Source organism: Gekko japonicus, unplaced genomic scaffold (genome assembly GCF_001447785.1).
Source record: "Gekko japonicus isolate JY-2015 unplaced genomic scaffold, Gekko_japonicus_V1.1 scaffold4444, whole genome shotgun sequence".
In the NCBI taxonomy this organism is placed as follows: domain Eukaryota; kingdom Metazoa; phylum Chordata; class Lepidosauria; order Squamata; family Gekkonidae; genus Gekko; species Gekko japonicus.
The window spans coordinates 25,459-44,349 of record NW_015172684.1 but is presented as its reverse complement, the minus strand read 5'-3'; the positions used below and the strand labels follow the sequence as shown (position 1 = coordinate 44,349).

Genomic DNA, 18,891 nt, shown 5'->3' with positions numbered 1-18,891 from the left:
CGAGGCCTCAGATACTAATCAACATTTTAATTTTATTTACAGTATGCTACAGACTACAAAATGATAATACGGAACACAACTCTCGGGAATGTTACCGAAAAGGTAAGCAAATGGTATTTGATTCAAGCAAATTCTTCTCCTGTGTGCATCAGAGGCCTACTTTGTTACATCTTCAGAACACGGATTGTTTGTTAGTAATTATGACACATGAACACGTGAAGTTGCTTTCTACTGAATCAGACCCTCAGTCCATCAAAGTCAGTATTATCTACTCAGATTGGCAGTGGCTCTCCAGGGTCTCAGGCAGAGGTCTTTCCCATCACTGGAGATGCCGGGAACTGAACCTGAGACGTTCTGCGTGCCAGGCAGAGACTCTACACCGGGGATGGCCAGATTTGCTCAGCGTAAGAGCCACATAAGAATAAACATCAGATGTCTGAGACATGAACAAATATCACACACACATAAACGTTTTTACTGAAAAAAATATGCAAATTTGCCTTTTATTAACATCAAATGAGACTGCCGAAAATAAAAAACAAAAGGGGTGAAAACAGATATCGATAATGATAGTTATTTGTCCAATGATGTTTGTTTGTTTGCTAATGATATTTATTTGTCTAAGAGAGAGAGAAATAGAGAGGTGGAAAGAAAGAAGGAAAGAGGTGGAAAGAAAGAGAAACAAAGTAAGCGGAAGGAAGGAAGGAAGGAAGGAAGGAAGGAAGGAAGGAAGGAAGGAAGGAAAAACATGCCTCCCCTTCACTTCTCCAGCTGCCCTGATGGGAGCCACACAGTATGTGTGAAAGAGCCGAATGTGGTTCCTGAGCCACAGCGCCTGTTATACACTGAGCCTCAGGGTGAATATCCTACCCTGGCTGCACTTTTGGGGGGTCAGAGTGCATAGAGAAGCAACTCTGCACTTATCCTCTTGGGGACATTGCCTCCTGCACTTTAGTAAACAACCGGCTATATCCCTCGACTGTTTTCATTGGTGAAGACGGGAGGAGTGGGCCCCTTTCGGTAGCTGTAGGAGGCTCTCACGGGGATTGCTAGACTCCCGTGGAGAAAAGCCATGTGGGACAGTGGCTACAGTGTATAAGGGCATTGGAAGGGATTGATCAGAGAAGCTAGCAGGATACATTTCCTTAGGTTTTCTGTAAACAAAGTACAAAACAACCCCAGTAATCTACTGGATTGTGGGGTTTTTTTGCATTTGGGGTGCTGTTATCTTTCTCTCTCCTGCCAGCCTAGTAGTTTGAAAGCAAGAAATTGCAAGTTGATAAATAGATACCGCTTTGGTGGGAACGTAACAGCGTTCCGTGCGCCTTGGCGTTCAGCCACGCCGGCCACATGACCGCGGAAAAAGTCTTCGGACAGCACTGGCTCTTCGGCTTGGAAACAGAGATGAGCACCACCCTCTAGAGTCTGATTTGGCTGGCTTTCAAGGAAGGGAAACCTTTACCTTTATATATCTACATGTAGCGTATTTTGGGGTTTGGAAGATATGCCATGAGCTTCCCCTCAAAAAACACAGTTCTGGGAAGCATTTCTAAGTGCTCTGGAGAGATAAACAGCCCCCTCTTGGTAAATTGGAGAAAATCCACCTCCCACAGAGATATGCTTAAGGGTACAAAAATACTGAATGTACAAACAAAATATGCAGCTATTAATGTTATCCATGCAGTTACTTTTCATCGAATGCGAAAGAGCGTGTTTTCGAGCACTGGTTGTTGGAATACTTTGAAACATGATTACTTCTGCTCAGGGCTATTTTTTGGGCAGGAACGAACGGGAACGGAGTTCTGGCTGGCTCCCAAGTTGGCCACGCCCAGCAGGAACTCAGTAGCATAATAGGCCACACCCAACAGCAGAAACTCATTAGGATTGGCTAGGTGTGTGGCCTATCATGCAAAGGAGTTCCTGCTACAAAAAAGGCCCTGGGTTTTGACTACAAACAAGGTAAACAGAATAACAAGCAAAAGGTGGGTGTGGCTGGATAACCACAGTTCTGGTAACATGGGGGTGCGGCCTAATGTGCTAATGAGCTGTGCTGTCAGGGGTGTGACCTAATATGCTAACGAGTTTCTGCTGTTGGGTGTGGCCTGGGCTTTTTCTACAAAAAGAGCCCTGCTTCTGCTACTGCAAACAGTCTTTTTAGGGACTTTTTAAACCCCAAGATACATTAGAAATTTGTCTTGGGGTATGATTAAACCCCAGGATATGTTTTGAGGTTTCCCCCTCCCCCTAAAGGTTTGCCAGAGTGTGTTACAGTGCTCTAAGGGCAGTGTTCGGGTTGGGGGGGGGGGATTAAAAATAAAATCAGAGGAAGAAGTAACTGGGATCTCTCTCCATGTGTTCAGCCTTTGCCACTGACTTCTGCTGCTCAGAATCCGAGTTCGACTTTATATGTTGTGCGTAGGGTTGCCAAATCCAATTTGTCCGGGAGTGGGGGGCTCCCGGACGGCGTTGTCTCCGTGCGCGCCGCGTGTGCGTCACCCGGAAGTGACGTCACACGCTGGGGGCGGGGCCACGCCATTTGAGGGGAAAACTCTTTGTTTCCCCCTCAAATAGTGTGGCCCCGCCCCCAGGGGGGGGGGGTTGGGAACCCTAGTTGTGAAAGGAAGAGAAAACCTTCCAAAGGAGTAACGACAACTTAAGTGCTGTTCTATTCCGCTTCCTATGTTAGCTGCATGGGGATTTTGGGGACAGTGTTAATGCATCTGGATCGACACATTGTGCGTTCGTGAGGGAGGGCCTTTTCAGTGGTAGCCCCACAGTTACGGAACGACTTCCCCAGGAAGGATGCGCCTGGCCCCGTCATTGTCGATCTGCAATAGGCAGTTTTATTTAGGAGTGCATTTGATTAATTGACTTGCAGTCCTAAACTGTGATTTTTAAATGTTGGCTTTTTTGTATTTGTATCTACGTAGTGAGCCACCTTGAGCTCCATATGGAAGAAAGGCTGCTAATAAATGTTTTAAATAAATAAGTAAATGTGAACATAGGTAGGCACTGCAGTGTTCTCTCTAGGCTGAGTTAGTGTGAGCTAGCTCGCAGTCTTTTAGCCTCCGGCTCACACGTTTTTGTCTTAGCTCAGGGAAGGACGGTGGCTTCAGAGCAGACGAATTGATTCCGTAGCCAAATCGCTGGCTCACAGTTTTAATGCCAGGAGCTCACAAAGTAGAATTTCTGCTCACAAGACTCCACAGCTTAGAGGGAACATTGGTAGGCAGCACTGCTTGCTTCTACCGGTGCCAAAGAATACTTTTTATTTCTGCACTGTCCACGTGTTGTGCAAATAGTAAATAATCCCGTGACTGGCCCAGGACACGCTCCCTTGCTTATTCCAAATAAAATTGGATCTTGTCCTCTCTGGTCTCCCCCCCTTCCCCTCAGTTAGTTGTGTGAATAAGTCTCACGTGATGATATTCTAATGGGGCTCCAGTGCTTCACTTATTCGGAAAATCCTTTCGGAATTCACCTTTCCAGTGAGCCAAAGCTCTGGAGTCAGGGGTAGGTAGGGTTGCCAGCTCCGGGTTGGAGAGATCTTGGAGGTGGAGCCTGAGGAGGGCGGGGTTTGGGGAAGGGAGGGGACTTCAGTGGGGTGTAGCACCACGGAGTCCACCTTCCAAAGCGGCCATTTTCTCCAAGCGAATTGATCTCTTGCCGCCTGGAGGTCAGTTCTAATAGCTGGAAATTTCCAGTCACCACCTGGAGGCTGGCAAACCTAGTCAGAGGACGTTGAAAGAGTCATACAACCAGTTCCTCACAGCCATGGGCCGTTCTAGTTCACGTTTTGTTTTTGGATCTTGTTTGGAGAGCCAGTTTGGTGTCATGGTTAAGTGCGCGGACACTAATCTGGGAGAACCAGGTTTGATTCCCCCACTCCTCCACTTGCACCTGGCTGGGTGACCTTGGGCAAGCCATCGTTCTGATAAGAGCTGTCCTTGAAAAAGAGCCATTTCTGTCAAGAGCTCTCTCAGCCCCACCTCCCTCACAGGGAGTCTGTTGTGGGGAGGGGAAGGGAAAGGAATTTGTAAGCCACTCTGAGACTCCCTACAGAGAGTTTGTAAGCCACTCTGAGACTCCCTACAGAGAGTTTGTAAGCCACTCTGAGACTCCCTACAGAGAGTTTGTAAGCCACTCTGAGACTCCCTACAGAGAGTTTGTAAGCCACTCTGAGACTCCCTACAGAGAGTTTGTAAGCCACTCTGAGACTCCCTACAGAGAGTTTGTAAGCCACTCTGAGACTCCCTACAGAGAGTTTGTAAGCCACTCTGAGACTCCCTACAGAGAGTTTGTAAGCCACTCTGAGACTCCCTACAGAGAGTTTGTAAGCCACTCTGAGACTCCCTACAGAGAGTTTGTAAGCCACTCTGAGACTCCCTAAGAGCTACAAGCATGGACGGCTTCAAAAGGGAATTAGATAAGCATATGGAGCAGAGGTCCATCAGTGGCTATAAGCCACAAGGTATAGATAGGGGCTCTGGGGCAAGTGAAGCTCTGTCTTCTTGGTGCTTGGGGGGGGTCAACAGTGGGAGGGCTTCTAATGTCCTGGCCCCACTGGTGGACCTCCTGATGGCACTGGTATTTCTGGCCACTGTGGGATACAGAGTGTTGGACTGGATGGGCCTTTGGCCTGATCCAACATTGGCATCTCTTATGTTCTTATGTTCCCTTGGGTAGTGAAGGGCGGGGTATAAATCCAATCTCTTCTTCTTCTTCTCCTTCTCCATGCTGCGTGGGCAAACCGCTTTGCGAGATTAAAAGATGTTTTTAAAAAGTCAAGAATCGTGTCGTGCCTCGGCCTGCCAAGACCTTGGAAGTACCTCCTTAATAGAATTTCTGTCTCTCCTCATAGTTTATGTTGGAGCAAGGGCCTGCGGGTTCCACATGTCTTCCAATCCAAGCAGTTTTCCTCTGGAACATACGGCTCTTTATTCTGTAGCCTCATATAAGGAAATCTCAGATTTTTCGGGGTGGCAGAGCCTGCTTGGAAGTTGGCAGTTGGCACTGGAGGGAAGAGATTGCTGAACTCGGGATACTGTGCCTCCCGAGTTAGGTGCCGGTGGGACGAAATGGTTGTGGGGGGGGGAGGGCATGCATGCCGGTGTCTCACTGACAGGCTTAAGTCGCTTCCGGTTAAAAATAGAAGTGACATAGTGGATGCTCTAGCATGCTTAGTTTGCTGCCAGAGGATGTAGCGATGGCCACATGAATAAACAGGTTGGACAGATTCATGAAGGATGAGCCTTATCAGTGGCTATTAGCCATTGGTGACTGAGGGGAACCTCCACATTCAAAGGCACTAATCCTCAGAATCCCAGAGCCAGGAGGCAACATCAGGGGAAGGCCTCGGCCTCTCTGCCCTGTGGTTGGCTCTCCAGAGGAACTGGTTGGCCCCTGTGTGAGACAGGATGCTGGACTAGGTGGACCCCTGGTCTGATCCAGCAGGGATCTTCTGATGTTCTTATGAAGGCCTCGGCCTCTCTGCCCTGTTGTTGGCCCTCCAGAGGAACTGGTTGGCCACTGTGAGACAGGATACTGGACTAGAGGGAGCGCTGGTCTGATCCAGCAGGGCTCTTTTGATGCTCTTATCAGGGGAAGGCCTCGGCCTCTCTGCCCTGTTGTTGTCCCTCCAGAGGAACTGGCTGGCCACTCTGTGAGACAGGATGCTGGACTAGATGGAGCGCTGGTCTGATCCAGCAGGGTTCTTCTGATGTTCTTACAAGGGGAAGGCCTCGGCCTCTCTGCCCTGTTGTTGGCCCTCCAGAGGAACTGGTTGGCCACTGTGTGAGACAGGAGGATGGACTAGATGGACCACTGGTTTGATCCAGCAGAGCTTTTCTGATGTTCTTCTGAAGGCCCCGGCCTCTCTGCCCTGTTGTTGGCCCTTCAGAGGAACTGGTTGGCCCCTGTGTGAGACAGGAGGCTGGACTAGATGGACCTTCACTGGTCTGATCCAGCAGGGCTCTTGTGTTGTTTTTGTAAGTGCTGGAGCACCCAAAGAGATCACTTCTGGTGTATACCGGAAGTGATGTAAGCATGCTGGTGTGCTGCTGCCATGCTGGGTCCCACTCCCCAATTTCTCCAGGGGGTCCCAGCTGTGGCCTGGTGACCCATCTTCTGGGCATGGAACAGGGGTCGCTGGGGGTATTGGGGGGGGGGAGGTACGCTGGGGGTATTGGGGGGGGGAGGTAGTTGTGAATTTCCTGCATGGAGCAGGAGGTTGGACTAGATGACCCTAGAGGTCCCTTCCAGCTCTCTGATTCTATGACCCTATGCTTAACCCTTTCACCGTCAGTCACTTTTCTTTGAAATACAGCCCCCCCCCACACACACACACAAGCGCACCAGGGCTCTCAGCAGTGCTCCCTCTAAGCTGTGGAGTCTTGTGAGCCAAAATTCTGCTTTGTGAGCTACTGGCGTTAAACCTGTGAGTGAGTAATTTTTGGTACTGCATAAATTAGTTTCCTCTGGAGCCCTCCTTCCCGAGCGAAGACAAAAATCTGTGAGCCGGAGGCTAAAGAACTGTGAGCTGGCTCACACTCACTTAGCTTAGAGGGAACGCTGGCGGGCACCATGTCGGGGGTCCCCGTTCTCGTTGCTCTGAAGGTGGCTTCAAAGGGCTTGGCTGGTATAGCCACAAGCGCCTGTGACACCAAGCTGTAACTCACACCAGAATGATCACACTGATCTGCTCGTGCTAGCACTGGTGGTTTGTCTGCATTCCGCTTTTCCCTCGTGGCTCAAGCTAAAACCAAGCATAATGTAATACAACCCAATTAACACCTTCTCCAAGAAGAGGCTGGCAGCTCAAGCCCCATTAAAAGCCCTAGCAAACAAAGCGCCCTCGAGGGTCTGTTTCTGCAGGGTGGGGAGCCGCTGCTGGAAAGGATTGGGGCTCTGATAGATGCCAAGCGACCGGCCATAAACGGAGACAGCTGGAAGCTGGCAGTGAAAGAATCGTAACTGTGGCACTGGGTGGGGGTGATCTAGCTCACACTAACTCAGCTTAGAGGGAACGCTGGTCCTAAGCCATATTTACCATTCACACACTGGTCTTGAACCTCACTGGATCTGCCTTAACATACACTGGTTTGGGCTTTACATGTGGCTTCAGCGTAATGTGTTTACCTTGTGGCTTTACACTTTCACCACTTGCTATATAGATAAGGACACTTCTAAATGTTATTTCAAGAGTGCGTATGTGTGTGTGAGAGAAATTTAAATGGATGAGCAGTTTGATTTGAGTCCAGTAGCAGCTCAGAGACCAACACATTTTTCAGGGTATAAGCTTTTGAGAGTCAAAGTTTCCCTTCAAGCTTTGACTCGGGAGTTTATAGGCTGAAAAACTTGTTGATCTCTGCAGTACTTTTTTGTTGTTCAGTCGCACAGTCGAGTCCGACTCTTCGCGACCCCATGGACCAGATTCCGCCAGGCCCTCCTGTCTTCTGCCGTCCTCTGAAGTTTGCTCAATTTTATGTTTGTTGCATCTATGACACTGTCTATCCATCTCATCCTTTGCCGTCCCCGTCTTCTTTGACCTTCAATCTTTCCCAGCATCAGGGTCTTTTCCAGTGAGTGCTCCCTTCTCATTGGGTGGCCAAAGTATTTGAGCTTCAGTTTCATTATCTGACCTTCCAGGGAACAGTCAGGGTTGATTTCTTTTAGGATTGACTGATTTTATCTTCTTGCAATCCAAGGGACTCTCAAGAGTCTTCTCCAGGACCATAGTACTAACTGGACTCAAATCTCACTATTGCAGACCAACATTTCGACCCTCTGAAACTACCTTAAATGAATGAGTAGAGCACAAATGTAGAAACTGGGCATCCTCACATTCCAATTTGGGTATCTTTTATAAAAAACACTGTGCCGCAAATGGTAACGACCGCACATTTTTAACAGGGTTAAACTACAAAATGCAGCGGTGTGTATACTTTGAAATTGCTTCTGCTCTGTGTGTTTTTTCTCATAAGATCTGAATGTGGTTTTTGGATTGTTATAGCGTGCACACACCCCTTGTTCTTATGCTTCCCGGGGCTTTGATATAACGGAACGCAGAGTGACCGAGGAACGCAGCATGATACTTTAGACCAGGGGCGTCGAACTCATTTGTTATGAGGGCTTTGTTGTTGTTGTTGTTCATTCGCACAGTCGAGTCGGACTCTTCGTGCCCCCATGGACCAGATCTCGCCAGGCCCTCCTGTTTTCCGCCGTCCTCTGAAGTTTGCTCAATTTCATGTTCGTTGCATCTATGACACTGTCTAACCATCTCATCCTTTGCCATTATGAGGGCTGGATCTGACATAAATGAGACCTTGTTGGGCCGGGCCATGTGTGTCATAAAATGTAATGCCAGGTAGCGGAGATATAAACTTTATAAAGGACACAGACAAATGCCATTAACACTCTGATTGCTTTCTTACTGAAAAAGACTGGGTCATGAGGGCGTGAACACAGTGAAAAGGGGGAAGGAACCCAATTGCACCCAGGAGAACCCTGGCATAAGGAGCCCAACAACACACACAGCATAAGCAGCTCAACAGAATACACACACACTGTAGCAAGGCACACAAAAGCTCATGCCTTGAACAAAACTTTGTTGGTCTTAAAAGTGCCTGGTATCCTTGCTGTGCAATTGAGGTAGCCCAACAGAATACACACACACTGTAGCAAGGCACACAAAAGCTCATGCCTTGAACAAAACTTTGTTGGTCTTAAAAGTGCCTGGTATCCTTGCTGCGCAATTGAGGTAGCCCAGCAAAGCAAGCTCTCCCTTGTTCCCTCCCGCCCTCCCTGTATTCAGGAAGGAGCCTCAGCCAGTGGAAGGAAAGAAAGGCTTCCCTTTGTCTCCTGAATATGATTGAGGCAGCCTGGCCAGGAAGCGAGCTCTGGCTGGTTCCCTCCCTCCCCCTGGGAGGAGGAGCGGGGGAGCCTCAGCCAGTGCTTTACCAGACAGTCGCACAGGAGAAGCTTGCCTATCTATCTCTCCTGTGCGATTGAGAGAGTCTGGTAAAGTAAGCTGTGATGTAGCAGCAGAACAGGAAAAGGAAGCAGGAAACAACTAGGGCCTCGCAGGCCGGATTGCAGCCCTCCGAGGGCCTGATCTAGCCCCCGGGCCACATGTTTGACACCCCTGCTTTAGACTGTGGCTAAAGTCTTTTCCATTTCTGAAGGCTTATTTTTTGAAAACCGGTTGAGACACCAGTCTTTTTCAAGCGTCTCAGAAGAATGGGTAATGTCTAGTGAAGGAACCACTTGTGCTTCAGTGTGTCGCCTTATCTACTTTGTAATCGTAAAGTTTTTGTGAATGATATTTAGGGGACACTTGAAAGCAGCGGAATTTCCTCGTCAGGCTCAAACGAGTTCCCCACAACATTGGGGCCACTACTGAGAATGCCCTGCTACTAGTAGACGTCAAGTCTGACATCCTTCTGTGTGATGCAGTCCAGCGTGGGGCCTCACTGGCAGATCTCAGTGAGCAGGACAGTATGAGAACAGACTAGGGTTCTCATTTGTCTCCTTGTGGCAGGTGATGAAACCTCCAGGTATTTGTACCCCTTGCCTGCTGATGTTCACCTGATCAGAGGGCAGGAACTGGGGCCAAACCGGGGGTGGCGTGATCATCCCGGGGAGAAAAATTAAAAAGAAAAAAAACAGGGCCTCGTCTATGGACAGGAAGTTCTGACCATAAAGTTCTTGGTGATTCCTAGAGCTACCCTTGTCACTTTGGAGGAGCTCTAGGAATCGCCAGGAACTCTGTGGTCTCTACTTCCTGTAAGTAGATGAGGCATTTTTCTTTCTAATTTTTCTCTGGGGATGCTGCCCCCCACTCTTTGGCTCCTCGAAAGCAAATGCACCTGCGCTTGCTTCCGTATAAGTGTGTATCGGATTTCAGCCATTATAACAGTAATTAATATCCTGTATTGGTTGGTAGTGGGGTCAACATTCCCTTTGGGATAAGCAAATGTCCTTTGAGTGTTGTTTTATAGCAGGCATGTTTTTGGGGAACGTACACGTGATTAGGCTCAAGCGATTTTCATTAGCTTTGGATTAAATAACTCTTAAATGTGAAATTAAATCTTCAGTTGCTCACAAAGTATACTTGCTTTTTTTGGTCACGCATGGCTACCATTCACTTGTGGTGCGAATACTGCGGGCTATGTTCAGCAGCTTTCTTGACCATCGCTAGTCATCTCACTTTTTGATACCTTGTATTAGCGATGTCAGCCTCCAGGTGGGTCTAGTAACAAATAAATATACACTGCAGAAACCTTTTAGCAAACTAATGTGTTCTATTTATGGTCATCTTTTAGTAAAGTGCATCGTGTATCATTATTTCATCCTAGTCAGGTATAAATATTCATTAAATTCAATAAGCAATAACATTCAATACATACAGATTGCTAACTACCAGACAATTTTGCATCAGTGTTTTAAAAGTCAAGCCCCCAGTGGGAGTTTCTAGAATTATAAACCCGCTTCTCCTTGCATGAAGTCTTCCAAAAAGGGGGACAGCCTTCTTATATGGATGCTTTTTGCCGGTCCTACAAAAGACACATTGTGCAGCTAACATTCATGGACGGAGTACTCTTGTCATTCTCAAAGCTGAAATTACAACTGATCTCCAGATTACAGAGATCAGTTCCCCTGGAGAAAATGGATGCTGTGGAGGGTGGACTCTGTGGCACTATATCCGTGTCCAGTGTTCCCACTAAGCTGAGTGAGTGTGAGCCGGCTCACAGTTTTTTAGCCTCCGGCTCACACATTTTTGTCTTAGCTCAGGAAGGAGGGCTCCAGAGCAAACTAATTTCTGCAGTGGGCAAATCGCTCGCTCACAACTTTAAAGCCAGCAGCTCACAAAGCAGAAGTTTTGCTCACAAGACTCCACAGCTTAGCGGGAGCATTTCTGTCCTCCCCAGGTTCGACCCCCAAATCCTCAGTTGTTTCCTGACCTGGATCCGGCAACCCTACCCCCCACAATCCCCCGTTGGTAGCCGGGGGGGACCTGGTAACCCCACCTTGTACAGAAATACAGTGTTCCATAACTCTTTTGCTTTTTTTAACAGTCTTATGAAAACCTTTTTTTAACATCCTTACTGTGTCTTCCCTCACAACAATAACAAAACAGCATAGTTATGTACTGTCTCCTTATCCATTTATCTTTGTTTGACACAACTACATCTTTCTCTCCCCCCCCCCCCCAGCTTCATATAGAGGAAATTCTTAACCATTGAAAGATTAGTGTAGTATTTCACAATAATCAACAAAATGTTCTCCGGAATTACTGTCAGCCAGTTTGGTGTAGTGGTTCTGAGTGTGGACTCTAATCTGGGAGAACCGGGTTTGATTCCCTACTCCTTCACATGCAGCCAGCCGGGTGACCTTGAGTCAGTCACAAGTTCTGTCAGAGCTGCTCTCTCAAGGACAGTCCTCGAAAGAGCTCTCTCAGCCCCACCTACCTCACAGGGTGTCTGTTGTGGGGAGGGGAAGGGAAAGGAGATTGTAAGTCGCTCTGAGACTCCTTCGGGTAGTGAAGGACAAGGTATAAATCCAATCTCTTCTTCTTCTTCTCTTCAATAATTCTCTCCTACTGTCTTCCAGAAGTCCATTAAAATTTCCCGGAGTAGTGATGTGTAGCACCACAAGGCTTAGTCTAAAAATGATGAAGGACCTGCCCTCTTTTTTTCCTGCGGTCTTTCCTCCAAATTCCCCTTTCTGTGGCCAGAGACTGGCTACTTTTAGATCAATTTATGTGACTTAGAATATTTGGCATGACCTCTTCATCTAAGAATCGAATACCAATGTAGAGATTAAAATCCATTCATCTGTAGCCCGGAGTTATAAGGCTCTGATTGTTTGTGTTCTGCAGATCCCTGTCGGCACCGAAATCGAAGGAATGAATATCCTGGGCCTAGTCCTTTTCGCACTGTTTCTGGGAGTGGCCTTGAAAAAGCTCGGCCCCGAAGGAGAAGAGCTGATTCGTTTCTTTAATTCGTTCAACGAGGCAACCATGGTTTTAGTCTCTTGGATTATGTGGTGAGTGTTCTTGGAAACAGAACCGTATTCCCTGGCAAAAATGTGCGTGTTATGTATACCTTATTTATTTGCTTCCTTTGTACCTCAACTTTCTCCTCATTGGGAAACCAAGGTGGCTTACTTTATTCTCCTGTCCTCCATTTTCCAGTTTGGTGTAGTGGTTAAGAGCGCGGACTGTAATCTGGGAGAACCGGGTTTGATCCCCCACTCCTCCACATGCGGCTGCTGGTGTGACCTTGGGCCACTTACACGTTCTCTCAGAGCTGTTCTCTCACAGGCAGTTCTTGAGAGGGCTCTCTCAGCCCCACCTCCCTCACAGGGTGTCTGTTGTGGGGAGGGGAAAGGAGGGAGATTGTAAACCACTCTGAGACTCCTTCGGGTAGTGAAGGAAGGAGTATAAATCCAAACTCTTCCTCCTCCTCCTCTTCCTCCTCACAATACTGGGAAGTAGAATAGGCCGAGCAAGTGTGTCCAGCTTAAGGTCACCCAACGAGCTTCCGTGGGTCAAGTGGGAATTTGAACCCGGGTCTCCCAAATCTTCATCTAATACTCTTAACCACTACACTGCATTGGCTCTCCAGCAGATGGGTTTGCATTTGTCGCTCCAGTGCACTACACAGTTTTTGAATGTGCAGTTTTGCAGACTAGATGAAGCTTGGAGGAGTTTACTTAAAGGTGGAAACTGACACGGCTCTATGCACTTTTCAGGTTTGCAGTTGCAAAACCTGAGTGGGTTTCCCAAGCCGGAGTCGGCAGCCCTAGAAGTGACCACTGCATGTCCTTCCGGCTGACTCAGGGAGCTTGTGGCAGGGAGCAGGACGAATCCTAGGCCGTTGCCCTATTGTAGGGTTCTGCTTCTTGCGTCCTTTGTGCCAGCTTACTACCAGTATCAGCAGTTCAATGCCAGCCTTCTTTGGTGGTCTGTCTTCCAAGTCGTGACTTAACGGTGACCCCAGCAAGGGGCCTTAAAGGCAAGTGAGAAGTGGAGGTGGTTGGCCATTGCCTTCCTCTGCAGAGCCTTCCTTGGTGGTCTCCCTCCCAAGTCCTGACTTATGGCGACCCCCAGCAAGGGGCTTCCAAGGCACATGAGAAGCAGAGGTGGTTGGCCATTGCCTTCCTCTGCAGAGCCTTCCTTGGTGGTCTCCCGTCCAAGTCCTGACTTATGGCGACCCCCAGAAAGGGGCTTCCAAGGCACATGAGACGCAGAGGTGGTTGGCCATGGCCTTCCCCTGCATAGCCTTCCTTGGTGGTCTCCCGTCCAAGTACTGGGCCCTGGTTTAGCTTCTGATATCTGAAAAGATCGGGCTATGGCTATGTCATCTTCCCTCCCCTGCCGCTCTCAGTAAGTGAGAATTTTACAACTGTTATTTGAGAGCGAGAGCAAGTGAGAGGTTGGCCCCCAAGCAATGGAACAAATTCAGCCAGGAACTGGGCCTTCATGTTAACACCCGTCGCTAGGGATTTGTATTAAAGCAGCTTAAGGCTCTTACTCCCCAGTGTAATACATGTGATATTCTGCACACAGATAGGTGACGATGGCTTTTTGTTTCTGGCCTCCCGAGCCAACGCTGGAGTTAATCTTTCACCGTATAATCCCCCCCTCTTTATAGATTACGGGCATACTTTTCAATTTGGACAACGCAGCGAACAGGAATTCTCAGTAACCGCTTTGCTGATTTTTCTGGTATTTGGCGTCTCTTTGAAATCCTAATTAGCCGTCTGTAGAAAAAGCTCTTTACCCAAGATTAAAGGGTCAGACAATTTAAGACAAAACCTTGCTGTCGGGCGGGAGGCCTTTATTCCATTTATGTGCACGCACAAGCTTTCCTGTATAAACCTTGATCGGTGTTCGTTTTCCCTTCTTCCTGAGGGCTTAGCATACAGTTCTTAAAAATAGCATGATGTTCCTTGGTCCATACCCCAATCCACAGTCCACACACCCCAGTCCAACACCAATACTAGCCTGGTCTCGTCAAGTCTTGGAAGCTAAGCAGGGCCATCCATGGTTAGTACTTAGATGGGAGACCACCTGCAGGAGCGCACAGGAGTGGAGCTCCGGCAGTAAAGAGCCCAGGGGGCGGGCACATGCAACAAGCCCCGCCCCCTGCTCCCAGAGCAAGAAGCAGCCAGGTAGTTGCAGAGGCCCCCCCATCCCCCAGCCCAAAACAGTCCAGTGGCACCTTTAAGACCAAGTTTTATTCAGGTACAAGCTCTCCCTCCTCTGCGAGGACAGATCTGCACGTTCCCCCACCCCCAATAGCTAGCAGTCCAAAACAGTCCAGTGGAGCCTGAGCGGTGGGTGTTGCCTTCTGACACACTTCCGGTGATGTCAGGGGGTGTGGCATATGCAAATAAGTGATGCTAATGAGTTATGCTAATGAGCTCCTGCACCTCTTTTTCTACGAAATGACCCCTGGAAGACCACAAAGGAAGTCCAGAATTTCTAGGCAGAGGCAGGCAATGGCCAACCACCTCTGAAGATCTCTTGTCTCGAAAGTCTTAAGGTTTTCCACCACCACCCTATACAGTTTTTAAAAAACTAGCACAATATTCCTCGGTTGACACCCCAGTCCGACACTGGTACTTCAGTAGCCTTTTCCTCACATACAAAATAGGATAGGGGTAATAGTTATGCCGGGGGAGAATTGCTGAATGAAACTGCATGATTTTGTTCCAGGACTGACTCTGTATAGCAGAGGACTACGTGGCATGCAAGGAAGCTCCTCTTCTTAAAAATAGTACTCATTTATGCAAAGGGAAAGATTTGGGAAGTTGCGGTGTAGAGTGGAACAGCATTTTCTTAATGCCATCCTTCTTCCAAGAAACTCAAAGCCGTAGTGGTAGAAGAAGAGGAGATTGGATTTCTACCCCGCCCTTCACTACCCGAAGGAGTCTCAGAGTGGCTTACAAACGCCTTTCCCTCCCCCTCCCCACAACAGACACCCTGTGAGGCAGGTGGGGCTGAGAGAGCTCTTTTGAGGACTGCTCTTGAGAGAACAGCTCCGAGAGAACTTGTGAGTGACTCAAGGTCACACCAGCAGCTGCATGTGGAGGAGTGGGGAATCAAGCCCAGTTCTTCCAGATTAGAATCCGCACTCCTAACCACTATACCAAACTCTCTCAAACCAAACTACACCGAACTCTGTCAAATATCAGTGGTTCTTGGGGTTACCAGCTCCGTGCTGCCAACTCCCAGGAGCGTTTGAAGTATGGATCCTGGCCGGGTCAAGTGGTACTGGCACCATCGTCACTTCCAGGTAAGCACCTGGGAGTGACGTCATGGCAACCACGATGCTTGGGATCAAATTCCTGGTCTTGGTGATTAAAAACCACAGATTTGGGGGAATTCCTAGAGCGTTGCAGATGCTGTGCCACCTTTTTACTCTACCTAGCGCTGGGAAAGATTGAAGGTCAAAGAAGACGGGGACGGCAAAGGATGAGATGGTTAGACAGTGTCATAGATGCAACGAACATGAAATTGAGCCAACTTCAGAGGACGGCGGAAGACAGGAGGGCCTGGCGGGATCTGGTCCATGGGGTCGCAAAGAGTCGGACTCGAAACTGCGACTGAACAACAACAAAGCGCTGGTTAAGTCCTTCAGTTATAGGGCTGTGTAGGTACTAATAACTGCATTTCTTTTTGCAAGCAAATATTCACAAAGTGGCTCAGCCCAGGGAGTGGTTTGTAGGGATGGGCACGAATTGGTCCATGAGCCAAAATTTGGCGCAAGCTTGGCTCAGTTTGGAGCCCCTGAACTGATGTTGGGGGAAGGTGGTGCACAAATCTATGCCCTGTATGACCCTTTGGCTGAATTGGAATCAGTCGGAGTCCGACGAGTTAGTTAAACATCTGTTTAATGCATTTAAAACAGGGAAGACCGGGCTGAGTATCTTGGCACTTCAGCAATTCCAAAACTGTATTCTGCCATAACCAGGAAGGGCAGAGAAGGTCTTACACCCCAAATGACATCACATATAGTTTACACATTAAAGAGTCTCTAATTGGTACCAAGCCATTAACATCATACAAGCATCTTTTGACTCAGTGCATCTCTCAGGGGTGTCAGTTGTCTTCAGTGTTGGGAACATTAGAGAACACTGGGTCCCTTCCTGGGCTCGCACGTGGAGAGCTAGCTGATAAGGGCTGTGAATCTCATTAAACTTCGCTCTCAGCGGCCTTGCAACTACTAAATAGCACTCCATTCTTATTGCATCCTAATTCCTTCTATGGGGGCTTCTTATACACAGAAATGCAGGTATAGAATATATGTTCTGCTATAACTTTCTCTGATCAGAAGATTCTAGGTTACATACCAAAATCTGGATCTATTGTGATTAAACCTTTGAAGGCACAGTGACAGCTGTCAATATACATGAAGGAGAGAAATCACATTCAAGAATCACATTCTTTTCCCCTTGTCCTACAAAGGCGCCTTCTACGAATATTTACTGGATTTTATCCAGTTCGGTTGGAGATGGCTGCGAGCCATTTCACCAGTTGGTTTCGCTTCTCCCCACTTGGAAGCGGGGGGAGAAGCAGAACCGACCGGTGAAATGGCTGCGAGTAATTAAAACTGTCGGTTTTGCTCCCCCCCACTTCAAAGCGGGGGGAAGCGGATTGGACAGGTTAAATGGCTGCCAGCCATTTAACTCTTCACGGGTGATCCCCCCCCCCCCAACACGGTCTTTCTGTTTGGTTCAGAGCATTTTGCTCTGTACGGGGTTTGGGCTCTGTTCGGCCCCCAAACCGAGGTGGAATTCTTAGGTTTGTGCCCATCCCCGGTGGTTTGTACTACCTGTCACTAACAATGATCACGGAGGTTTGTCCACGAGGACTTGTCACTGCTGGAGAGGGGAAAAACCGATATATTTTCCTAGGTATGAAAGATACTACCTCTAGTTCTCCGAGTGAAATTGCAGGTATTCCCACAACAGAAGCTCAGACATGAGGGAAGATAATACTGCACCTTTTATTGTGCTACGACCCACTGGCTTGAAAAGGCACTTGGTTTCACAGAAAGCAGGGGTTTAATGGAAACAATGATGCAAAACTTAGTTGTTGTTTTTTAATTGCAAATGTTGAACTGGCTGTTCTTGTGACTCTAAGGGTGCGTTCAGACGGGGCGTTTATGCCGGCAGAAACGCGATCACACTTACCTCCATCTTCCGGATCCCTCCGTTGGACGCCCGCTCACATGCTGCGGGCGTCGGCATTTGTTTTTTTTAAAGCACAGTTTGAGCATGCGCATAGGCAGCCATTCAGAGAATGGCGATCTTTGCGCATGCTCAAACCCCCCCCATTACATTTAAACTTTAAAGGTAAGCACTTACCTTTAAAGTTCAAAGCCCAACCTGGCCTCCCTGTAGTCCCGGACTCCTCCGGGAAGTTAAACTAAGGGCTTTTTAAAAAAAAAACAAACGCTCAGGGCGAAGCTTCGCCCGAGCGCATATCGGTTCCTTAAAAAAAATGGCGGGGGAAAGCCGGAAGCCTCAGGCTTCCGACGTAAGTGTCTCTGCAACGTTGGAGAGCGATCAGACGCCGGGATAAACCAGAAGCCACCGTTGCACTCAGTATACCACCACTTGGGACCTGGTGGCAGAGTGCAATGGTGTAGAGGGCTTTACACCGGTTAGGGAGAGGAGGCAGATGTGCCCCGCCTGAACGCCGGTGAGTACAGTGGTTGGAACCGGCACCCTAACCGGTATAAAGCCCCCGTCTGAACGCACCCTAAAAGAAGTTGCAGCGTTCAGTCAAGATTTTGGTGAGCGCAGTGAGACACGCTTTGGTTCAACTTTGAACAGGCCGTATTGAAGATCTGGTTCTTAACTGATGTTTGCTGTTAATTCTACACAGGTATGTACCTCTGGGCATTATGTTCCTTGTCGGAAGCAAGATCGTGGAAATGGAAGACGTCTTCCTGCTAGTGACAAGCCTGGGAAAATACATCTTTGCGTCCATTCTGGGTCACATCATCCACGGCGGGATCGTTTTACCCCTTATTTATTTTGCGGTCACACGCAAAAACCCTTTCTCTTTTCTCTTGGGGCTCATAACACCATTTACCACAGCTTTCGCTACTTGTTCCAGGTTGGTTGATTTTTATTTTATTTTGCTTTTATTCCTAAAAAATGAGAATTATGTTGCCCTGAATCAGAGTGGTTCTGCCCACTTTCCTTGGGGGCAGAAAACTCTTGTGATGTGACTTTTGCAGTTCTCAAAATGGGCGGCAGGCCTTTCAGAAGCGTGTGTAGATAGCCCATCTGAATACTTTAAATTAATTTGAATTAAACTGGCTACCAATTTGCCCCCGGGCCCCCGGGCCCAGTTCAAGGTGCTGGTTTTGTCCTTTAAACTTGGGACTGAGGAATCTTAAAAGACCGTCTTCTCCCATATGTTCTTGCCCAGGTAGAAGTCCTGTGATCTTAATTGGTGATTGGTGGTGGTGATCCCGCCAATCAAAGAAGCTCTTTCGGCGGGTGAACGAGACGCGGCCTTTTTGGTGGTGGCCCCGCAATTGTGGAGCAACCTCCCCAGGGAGTTGCGCCTGTCCCTCTCACTTTCGATCTTCAAGGGGCAGTCGAAGACATTTTTATTTAGGACAGCACGTAACTACTTTCCGTTTTTATCGATTGGCAGTCCTAACTGGAGATTTTAAATTTTAGTCTTTTACGTATTTCTTAACAAATCATTGTTTTATTTACATGGTAAGCTGCTGTTAGTTCTGCAAGGCAGAGAGGCAGCTAATAAGTGTTTTAAATAAATATATAGTAGATTTAATACCGGGGGGGCGCGTCTTCAATTCAGTGCTCAGGGCCTGCAGGTAGAGGTGCAGCTCTGGATTGTGA

The 18,891-nt window shown here is 48.1% G+C and overlaps 1 protein-coding gene across 1 annotated transcript in view; it reads left to right on the top strand.

Moving 5' to 3' along the window:
- SLC1A4 (solute carrier family 1 (glutamate/neutral amino acid transporter), member 4) overlaps window positions 1-18,891 on the top strand; it is a 57,372-nt gene that overhangs the window by 27,671 nt on the left and 10,810 nt on the right. The window contains exons 3-5 of the mRNA XM_015421776.1: window positions 43-102; window positions 11,879-12,045; window positions 17,900-18,133. Coding sequence (XP_015277262.1) covers window positions 43-102; window positions 11,879-12,045; window positions 17,900-18,133 — 461 coding nt within the window. The remainder of the gene's footprint in view (window positions 1-42; window positions 103-11,878; window positions 12,046-17,899; window positions 18,134-18,891) is intronic.